The sequence below is a fragment of the Thunnus maccoyii genome, chromosome 15 (genome assembly GCF_910596095.1).
Source record: "Thunnus maccoyii chromosome 15, fThuMac1.1, whole genome shotgun sequence".
NCBI lineage: Eukaryota > Metazoa > Chordata > Actinopteri > Scombriformes > Scombridae > Thunnus > Thunnus maccoyii.
The window spans coordinates 6,390,235-6,400,311 of NC_056547.1; the positions used below are offsets into that span (position 1 = coordinate 6,390,235).

The window sequence follows — 10,077 nt, forward strand, 5'->3', positions numbered from 1 at the left end:
TGTCTACATGACAGTATACCTCTTCTTAAAGTTATGTGATCTGTTTTTGGCCAAATGTTTTCACTTCAGATAAAGTTTGTCTATACATCATCTACAAGTTAATAATTAATTATGCATTGTGAATCGATCATCTTTTCACTTGTGAATGTAAAACACAATTTTTTGGTGAACTTCATTTTGTCCAGAGGGGCTACTACATGTTTTAGTGTCATTTTTGTTCTCATTTGTTCTAATAGTGTTTATATTTATCTTCAGTTAATAAATAAAATTCCCCTGAAAACATGCTTAAGAGGTCTCCCTGTTACATCATACCTGTGTTTACCTCAAATGTTCAGATGTGTAGGCTTAAAGGTTTTGTCCCAAGTTTTGGGAAACACTCTAGTGAAGCTTGTTCCTGATACCTGGAAAGCATGAGCTTACTTTTTATCAGTTATCAAAATGTGTGAGGATAAAAGAAAAAGTTTACACTACTACAATAAAAAACACGCGCACACAAATTTTGATTTGGTTATGAAGGAGTTTCTTGACTTAAAGTTGTCAACAGTTAAAGCAAGATTCTTACAAACAGCCTGTTTCCATGAAAGATCAGACCAATACAGTTAAAGTGTTATTTAGACTGTAGGTCTAAACTTTTCCAATATGTTACTGAAGATTTAAGCACTTGCAAATTATCATAAGATACATTTTTTAAAAAAAATCTTTATTTTCGATACAACAACAGATCAACAGTAGGAGACAGTTAAAATTTCTGGACAGGCTAACATATAGATTAATATTGTCTTATTTCCCTAAAATCAGTCTTAATCATTCATGTCATTTAGAAACTTTTAATGCAATTGTTGCAAATAAAAGTGGCTGTTTCACAATAAACAGCCACGTTTCTTAAAATAATACAAAACATCAAAGATAACTGAAATATATTGTAAATGACTCAAATGTATTCTAAAAGACAATACTGACATTACAAATTACAAACAACAGTTACACTGTAAATAACAATGTGTCTTCAATCTTAATTGTCCAGTGATGAGATCAGCATCATCAAAAATGCATAACCCTTAACATCTGGCACAAAAGAGGATGAGACAAGTGACAGCTTTATGAAACTGAACATTTATCCAGAAGCTTTCAAATATGTCAAATATATTTAAGTATGTTATAGTTAATTCCCCAATTGAATCTAATCCCCTCTGATAATAAATAATCCCTTTTACCTTTTTTCTCTCATATTTTGGTTACATGACTATGGTTTGGAGCCTTACACTATTTACTCTTGGCTGCTTCACGTTTCGGTGTATTAACTGAATCTTTTGTAATCTGCATAAAAACATCAACTCAAAGTCTAAAGTCAAAGCACCTAAAACATTAAATGATACTGTAAAATATTTCAGTTTAAGTCTCTCACTTTTCTTCTTTATGTAAACTGTGACTCCAAAAGCAGCAATGATGAAAACAGCCACTGCAGTGATGATGGGGATGGTCAGGTCAAGCGGTCACCACCTGTACCAGTGAAGCAAGTCAGAACATAAGTACATCCATCCACCTGTTTATTCAGTTTATTAAGACTGATGAGCAGATCAGTTCCTGTCCATGAAAATGTATGTGCATGTCTCTGAGTAACATCTGATTCCAGTCTTACCCCAGTTGGTCCTGATCACTGCTTTGCCCAGTTTTGTGATGATGTCATCGTTGACACCAGAGAGCCGAAAGGTCATGTGCATAAGGTGACAAGTAAGAAACAATATTTATTTGAATGAGCAGAACAGTAGTTTTGTTTGTTAACCCTGTAATTAACTAACCTTCAGCCTCATCCTACGTTTAATAAAAAAAAAACATAGTAAAGTCAGTATTCCAGTCTTACCCCAGTTGGTTCTGATCACTTTTTTGTCCAGTTTGGTGACGATGTCGTTCTTTGCACCAGAGAGTTGAAACACACATTCGTACCTCCTCCAGTCTTCAGGTGTGACTGATGAAAGGTTCAGATCAACACTCATCTGAAATGATCCGTCGTGGTTGGGGAGGATCTCTCCGTGTTCCACGTCCTCATGAAGCTCCTCTCCATCTTTCCTCCAGAACATCTTGGCTCTGTGAGGGTAGAAACCTGTAGCGTGGCAGCTGACTGGAGAGGAGGGAGTCTTCTGGAGGAGAGACACTGAGGGAAACTCTGGAGAGAGAGAGAGTCGAACCATATTTACATTTAACACATTACATTTCCACATTTAGTGAAATACAATACTTAGTTAGTCTTTCAAAAAATTATTATAATTGTTATTATAATAATTATTATAAATTATTACAAATAATCATTGTCCCAATGTCTAAAGGATAAGCCTGGCAATTTTCTATATTTTTGTTATTGTCAACAAATCTCATGTGCAGAGCCAAACCAAAAATTAACTTATCCTACTAACAAGTATTGTCTGTATCCAAAGCCTGACATATCTTATTCCTTAGTGCTGTGGACCTCTGTTGTTGTCCAAAAACTATTAAAACACATCAGTGAGTCTCATCGCTGCACTAGGTGACATGTTCCTTCCTTACGAAGTGTTTGGGTACTATAGTTTGTTTAGAAACAGCTCCAATGACTGATAACAGCATGTTTTCAATCTAAGGAGAACAGTTCCTTGTAATGTGCCACTGAGCGTGTGCAAGTGTGTACATTATATAGAGAAGTGAGATAAAGAGAGAATAAAACATTCCATGTTGGTTCATATTAACTGCACTATAAAAACAGAAGAGGCATGAAAATTGTCCATGAAACAACAGTGAATATGAATCTACCTGTTCTCTGCTGAGAGCTTTTCCAAAAGTTCAGATACTTCTTGAGTCTTCTCCATTATAACCGTACTGTTGATAACCATTAATCTCTCCAGTCTCATCATCCCATTCACACCCAGCCATCTGCTGGACAACATGGACACCTTAGAGAGAGACAGTAAATCATAGTGAACACCCAGCAAGTCAACTATTAGTTTTTGAAACAAATATTGATTTACAAAAATTTAACACATTTGCATGTCTGTTACAAGTTATTATATGTCAATATCCCCTCCAGTCAAAAATGTGTTGTCCTTTTTGTTCCTTCAGTTGGATGTTTGAGCTTCACTGTGCAGAATGATGTCTGTGCAGACATTAAATCTGAGTTTAAGCTGTGTACTTACGAGCATGATTTCTGACATCACAACGACTTTGAAACCAAACATGGTTCAATATGCAACTTACACAAGTGGATATGTCTTATGTCCAACAGGTAATCAATGACAAATATTTGCATATTCACAAAGTCTTAGGGAGAAGAAGTAAATGTGTTTTCAGGAATGTTTGAACCCAAATTAACTGATTTTTTGGCCACTTGTTTTCAGCAGAAGCAAGTAATGAACACAACACTGACATACTGTCACCTTTAAAATTGATATGTTGAATTTGTCAGCAAACAGTTGCTTATTTCCACATCCAGCAGTTACGGAGCAACATTATAATTCATTTGGAGTCGTGTTTCTGTCCACCTGGTGAATGTAAGTCCAATATTCACTCTCTTTTAGCTCTGTTTTTGCTCTCTACCAACTCCTGAGGGAAATATCTGCCTCTTTAGTTGGTAAATGCTCCACTATGTTCACCAGCTAGTCTACAGTTGTCTGTTAGTCGTTTGGTGCTGAACAGGTATTGTACAGTGGCTTTTTAGTGCTTTGTCTCTGAAAACAGCTACCTGCTGTGGTCGAAAACAACACTATGAAAGCACTGAGAGTGAACCAAAACAGTAAAGTTGCAGCCGGACAGCTAAACAATGAGCTGAAACTCTCCATAAACCCAAGGGGAGTTTCAGAGTCACTGATAATTCTCTGTAGCTTCATTGTAGAGGTGAAAATATGGTGAACGTGTGTAATCGTACTAAGTAATACACAAAACATTAAGGGTTTCACAATACCAATCAATCTCCTTTAAAGGAGAAAGTTCTGGTTACAATCTCTGGGAAAACAAAACTTTTACCGGATCAGCTAGACCTATGCCAGTCACTGACTCATCCAAAAAGCATTAGGCCACCAGCCAAACAGGACACACCTGGAAATATTAGGAGAGGGAGGCGCAAAATACACCACACACACACGGCAGAAATTAAGAAATGTCCAAATGGTGTAGAGACATCTACACCCATTGGTCAAAGTCCAAGTGATCATTTTTCTCACGAAAGTGCCAAAAACAAAGGCAGGATGTCACGTCCACTTTTGATATAGATAGGTGTGGGTGTGAAGTTGAGGTAGAGCTGCATTGGTGATTTTCTGAATTCTGTATGTTTGTGTGTAATGAAATAAACTCCCAAATTTGACTGCTGAAGCTTTATTACACTTTATTCATGCTTGCTTCATTTATTTATTTTTTTACTTTCATGCTTCCGCATCAATCATCTGACTGATTTTCTACTTTACCCACTCAGAATTTGTCAGACTTCCAATCGTCTTGTTGCTATCTACCTTTAAAACTTTTCCTCTGTCTGCTACTGCTACTGCTACATTGCAGAAAGATGTCCCACACATTTTTGAGTGGTTTTACTTTATAACAATGATTCTAAAATGAAATAAAAAATATTAGGCTACCAAACACAGAAGTTTTAATATGCTGAGTGCTGGTTGTGAGCAAAATACACAGAAATATACACCTTTTACACTCTTTTAAACCATTTTTTAAACCTACCAATTATGCAGTGTAACCAGAACATTGCCATCAAATGTATCTTTTTAATGATTTGAACACCAGAAAGGATTTTTTAAAGCCCCAATTTACTGGAGTGGTGGAAATTGCAGTTTCACCTCAGCAAATAAAATTACCACATAACAAAATACAATATATTGAAAATATTCTGTTGAGTTTTAAAATATTGATTATTTCGAAAGATTTAAACTTAATTTATCTATTATGCTTTTAAAGTACCATCATTTCTTTTAATCATATGTCTTCATTATTTTATAGAAGTGTCACAGTTTTATCACAAAGTAAATGCTTAATCATCCCTTGATATAACAGTTTCTGAAAGTGAAAAAGCTACTTTTTAGTAGGATATCAACTTTTAGCTAAGATTTATTTAAAGCTTAACATTGAAAAGTGAGTCAGGAAACAACTGGGTCTCTTTTTTTATAATTTAAGGTGTTGTTATAACTGAAGATAGGAATAGTTCATCACAGCATTTACTGTTTTGCCAACCCATTTGAAGTAATTCACAACATGCAAAGTGTGTCTGTCAGTCAGGTTTCTGTTTCATTTTCCTGCATTCAGCCCTGAAAAAGTATGTGATGTCATGTTTCTGATGCAGGTAATAAATATCTGTAGACTGTAGACAGCAGGTGAGAGCAATGCTACTGTTTGTTAGTGATAGTCTAGTACTAAAAACGGTGATGAAACACACTAGAATAATAGTATAATAACTTTTTTATTTCCAAACACAGTGCAACAGTGTTTCATTTGACCAACTGAGCACATCTGCCTGGTCAAGTTTAACAAAGGTGAACTCTGACATGTGAATCTGCCAGGCAAGGCCTCTATTATTGAAAAGCAAAAGCAGAAAAAAAACAGCACAAAAGGAGTGAAACAGCAGTGTATCAGATTTTGACCATCATTTATGTAATCAACAATGTTTGCATGCTGAGAAACCAAACAGAGACATTGTGCCAATAAAAAAAACAATAAAATAACAGACAGTATTGAGAAAATTTGGAAAGATAAGATGATCAAAATTATTAAACCCATTTCAAAATATGGATTACAAGCTTACATTACAAACGTATAAAAGTACAAATATCTCTCTATATAAAGCAAGGAATCTGTCTGTATGTATGTATGTATGTATGTATGTATGTATGTTTGTGGGTTTGTCCTTCACATATCTTGAGAACCGTTCCACTGTGCAAGAGTTAGTGCTCGATGTCTCAGGCACGTTCAGAAATATATAAAAAATACCTAATAAACAATGTTGTTTCTACACAGATGTGCTTCTTCAACTGCCTGTGAAGTCAACGAGCGTAAATATGGACAGCATCACTCTGCCATTGCAACCCACACTGTAGTCGGAGGTGGGATTACATCTGTAGTGATAATGACTTGATAAACGTTTAAAAGACTTAAACTCTACCATTGAACTGTGTAACGTAATTGTGAATGAAACTTGGCATGTACATTCAAGACTTAATGCTGGATGTCTCAGGTACGTTCAGAAATATGTAAAAATACCTCATAAACAATGTTGCTTCTGCGTCTTCCTCTGCACATGGATTCAACAGACAGAAATACTGACAGTCTCCCATTGCAAGCCACACTGTGGTCAGGGATGGAATTACATCTGTAGTGATAAGAACTACCATAGAGAATGAATTGAAAAAGTTTAGAGAGTTAAGCTCTATTTCCGTTCCTCACACACAAGAACTTTGTATGTATGTTCAAAACATAGTGCAGGATGTCTCAGGCAGGTTTTGATCGGGCACTACAGTTCATCCAATCAACTTCAGCTCGACTCAAAATTGTAGACTCCAGATATTCTGCATGTGAGGTGTTTAGGGAGCATCGGTAAATTGTAGCATCTACTGATAGTCAGGCACATTTTGAACGGGCACTGCAATATTAAAATATAAATGTATATATTCAGGCAGACAATGACACTATGTGAAAACTTCAGTCTCCATGATATAATGAGGCATAAAACACAATGTCAAAAACACACATTTGATTGATTGATTGATTTAGATCTAAAATATCACATTTTGGAATATATTGGTAACCAGACTTAATTTATCTACTATGCTTTCAATGTACTATCATCATCATCAGTTAAAGATTTTTTTTTTTCAGCTAGAATGTGACATAGAAGTTTAACAATTAATTAAGAAACAATTTGTATTTTGTGTACACAAGTGGGCAGCTTTGGTTAACTTGAAGTGTGAATAATTGGTCTTTAATTTTTTTCATCCCACATGAAGTCTCTCACTGTGCTCAGGCTTCTGGATTCGGTTGCTCAGAGAGCTCAATGCTGTTGTCAGGAGCTGAAAGGTCAGAAACACACTGTTAGTTCATTTATCCTGCACTGAACTGCCTTTTATATTGGGTATGCCCAGTGCCCATCTCATCCAGAACCAAGTGAAACGCTTCATCTGTCAGAATCAATGACCTGGCTCATCAACTTGAATGTGACATTTGCAACCTGCAGCATCCAACCCCATGAGCTTCGCACTAAACAGCAGCAGAATAACATAATCTGTCTTTCATACATGATATCATGTGAAAAGACTGAGTCTAAAGAAACATTTCCCTGACATTAATTCAACATCCTCACCAGTTTTCATCAAACTCAGAGAAAAGTGTTTTAAATCATTTGTGTAAATTCAGCATGACCCATAGTCAGAATGGTCATAATTATGAAAATAAGACCCAGGTTTAAAAATACCAGAATTTTCTTTAAATTGTTACTGGTGATGTCCAGAGGATATAATTAATGTTTCAATTTACTTAACTTTATTTTCCAGTAACACACCTTAATATTAGTGCATGACAGATCAGATAAAACATAGAAAAAACAAGTACTTATGAGATGGAGGGCATTTGGCTGAAATAAGAACAAAACTCAAATAATATCATTTTACACAGTTATAAATGCCAGTATATCAACTGCTCACCATTGAATCCAATTGCCTCTCTTACTTTCTCTCCTACATACATTAAATAAATACTATGATAAATATAATATTTTGCCCTTCTACCCTTTGTCTATTACATTTCTCTATCATCATTAAACTAGTCTCACTGTTGATAGCTTCAGACTATTAATTCATTCTTGTTTTACATTTATAATCTGGTTAACTCAAAGTCAATCTAAGCACACAAAACATTTAATAAGAACATCTCTCAGTTTAGGTCTCTCACCTTTCTTCTTTTTGTAAAACATGAATCCAGCAGCAGCTATGAGGATGACAGCAAGAGCAACCACTGCAATGATGGGGATGGTCATATCTGTAAGTATCTCTGTTAAGCAAAAAACAAAGAAAAAATGACTAGAAGCAGGTTAAAACTGTTGTACATCTATCCATCTATTTAATAAGACTAGATGGGTCATAATTATATTAATAAAATGGACAAAGAAACAAATGAATACATTTATTCACTGACAATGAAATAGATAAAGAAACTATGCTTTAGGATAAGAGCAGCTACAAACAAGTTAACAAACAAACCGTCAACAAACTAGAACCAGAAGTAAGGACAGAAAAGCGAAACTAACAACAAAATCACTCGTTTGCAGACTTCAACTTCAACTTTGACACACAAATTTGTACCGCTGACCAATTGACAGCACTGACTTTTGAGAGAACAGAGAGCGGGAAAATCCAAGATGAGGAAGCTATCGTCATTGTATAACTGCCTCAGAAAAGACGGTTTGCAGTCAGTTGTGAGACAGGAGTTTATGGTACAAAACTCTGCAATTCATTTATCATCAGAAGTATGTAGCTGACTCGCTAACTGGCAGTTTAGACTATTTGTCCAATCCAGCACCAAAAAGGAGACAAAAACAAGCATGAACTGAAGGAATACTAAAGTAAACTAAATTTGTCTTTTTTGTCTCACATGTGTAACATTTGATTCCAGTCTCACCCCGGTTGGTCCTGATCACAGCTTTGTCCAGTTTGGTGATGATGTCATCCTTTACACCAGAGAGATGAAACACACATTCGTACTTCTTCCAGTCATCAGGTGACACTGATGAAAGGTTCAGGTCAACACTCAACTGGAAGGATCCATCATGGTTGGGGAGGATCTCTCCACGTTCCTCATGAAGCTCCTCTCCATCTTTCCTCCAGAACATATCGGCTCTGTGAGGGTAGAAACCTGTAGCGAAGCAGCTGACTGGAGAGGAGAGAGTCTTCTGGAGGAGAAACACTGAGGGAAGCTCTGGAGAGTGAGAGAGAGAGCAAGACAGACAGAGAATGGTAGAGAGAAAGACATAAACTGAACATCACAGACAGAAACATTACAGTTCATTATATGCAATAATTCTCTACATGTTGGTTCATTTTAATTCTGTTACTGCACATTATCAACAGAAATATAAATATCATTGTGTCCATGAAACTATATCATATCATGTGATTCTACCTGTTCTCATGAGAGAGTTCTTCCCATAGTCCAGACTCTTGTACATCCCCTGAGGGCAAAGGCTGGTGAGGAAGTTCTTCAACTCTCCAGTGTTGGAACTCGTCCACTTGCGTTCAATAATGACAGCTTCTGGTTTGTAAGCGATCCATCTCAGTGTCTTCAGGTCAAATGATGAGAAGTCTTCTCCATCATAACCAACCTGAACAAAACTAGTAATCTCTTCAGTCTCATCATCCAATTCACAGCCAGCCATAACCTGGAAAATGTAGACACCTGAGAGAGAGACAGAGACACAGACTGCAGTAAACCAGAGTGAGATCTCAGCACAGTCAGTTATCATCAGTTGATATCACATCTTCACCACAGAGACACACTGATCCACACACACCAAAACAGAAGATCTACACCTTCTGCTGTTATTGGCTGGATGGAAACTCACAGCCAATCATCATCTGGACAGTGTGGACGACTCAGAGAGAGACAGAGAGGCAGAGACTGCTGGGAAACAGAGTCCATTTCCTGTCTTTACCACAGAGACACACTGTCTCCACTGAGACCAACACACACTTTATCCACACTGTTGAAGCTGGTGTGACTTCATGTGAGCTGCAGGAACACACACACACACACACACACACACACACCAAAGGTGGAGTCCTGACCAACACACACGGATTAATCCTGATCCTGGATTGAAGATTAAATTCACTGAAACCCTGCAGCCAGTCAATCAGTCCAACAATATCCTTCTCCTGTGAGAAACTACAGACTAGACTGTCCTGAAGCTGCTCCAGAAGATTCCACTGAAGGAGAGTTTTATTCAGGATTAGTCACTAGACTCCACCTGCTCAGCCAGGACATTGTGTCCTGTTATGCATGTGTTACTACACATGGATATTAAAATTGCTAAGCTTAGTTTAATAATATGCAGCCATGGTTTTTGAAGAA

General features: G+C 36.7%; 1 protein-coding gene across 1 annotated transcript; it reads right to left on the minus strand.

Annotated features, from left to right (window-relative positions):
• Window positions 1-1,012: 1,012 nt before the first annotated feature.
• Window positions 1,013-9,558, minus strand: LOC121913484 (major histocompatibility complex class I-related gene protein-like). Its single transcript, XM_042436138.1, has 4 exons — window positions 9,130-9,558; window positions 1,851-2,164; window positions 1,406-1,484; window positions 1,013-1,065 (listed from the first exon to the last, which is right to left on the minus strand). Exons 1-4 carry the CDS (start codon window positions 9,467-9,469, stop codon window positions 1,013-1,015), a joined length of 786 nt encoding a protein of 261 aa, XP_042292072.1. The 5' UTR covers window positions 9,470-9,558.
• Between the last annotated feature and the right edge of the window lie 519 nt (window positions 9,559-10,077).

Bases quoted from the DNA above. Each gene is read 5' to 3' on its own strand.
- LOC121913484 (XM_042436138.1), bottom strand. From the start codon at position 9,469: ATGATAACTGACTGTGCTGAGATCTCACTCTGGTTTACTGCAGTCTGT. The intron at 1,485-1,850 runs ATACTGACTTTA...TGACCGCTTGAC, and splicing joins CCAACTGGGGTAAGACTGGA to CTGACCATCCCCATCATCAC. The intron at 1,066-1,405 runs GTGAGAGACTTA...CTTTTGTGCCAG, and splicing joins AGTTTACATAAAGAAGAAAA to ATGTTAAGGGTTATGCATTT.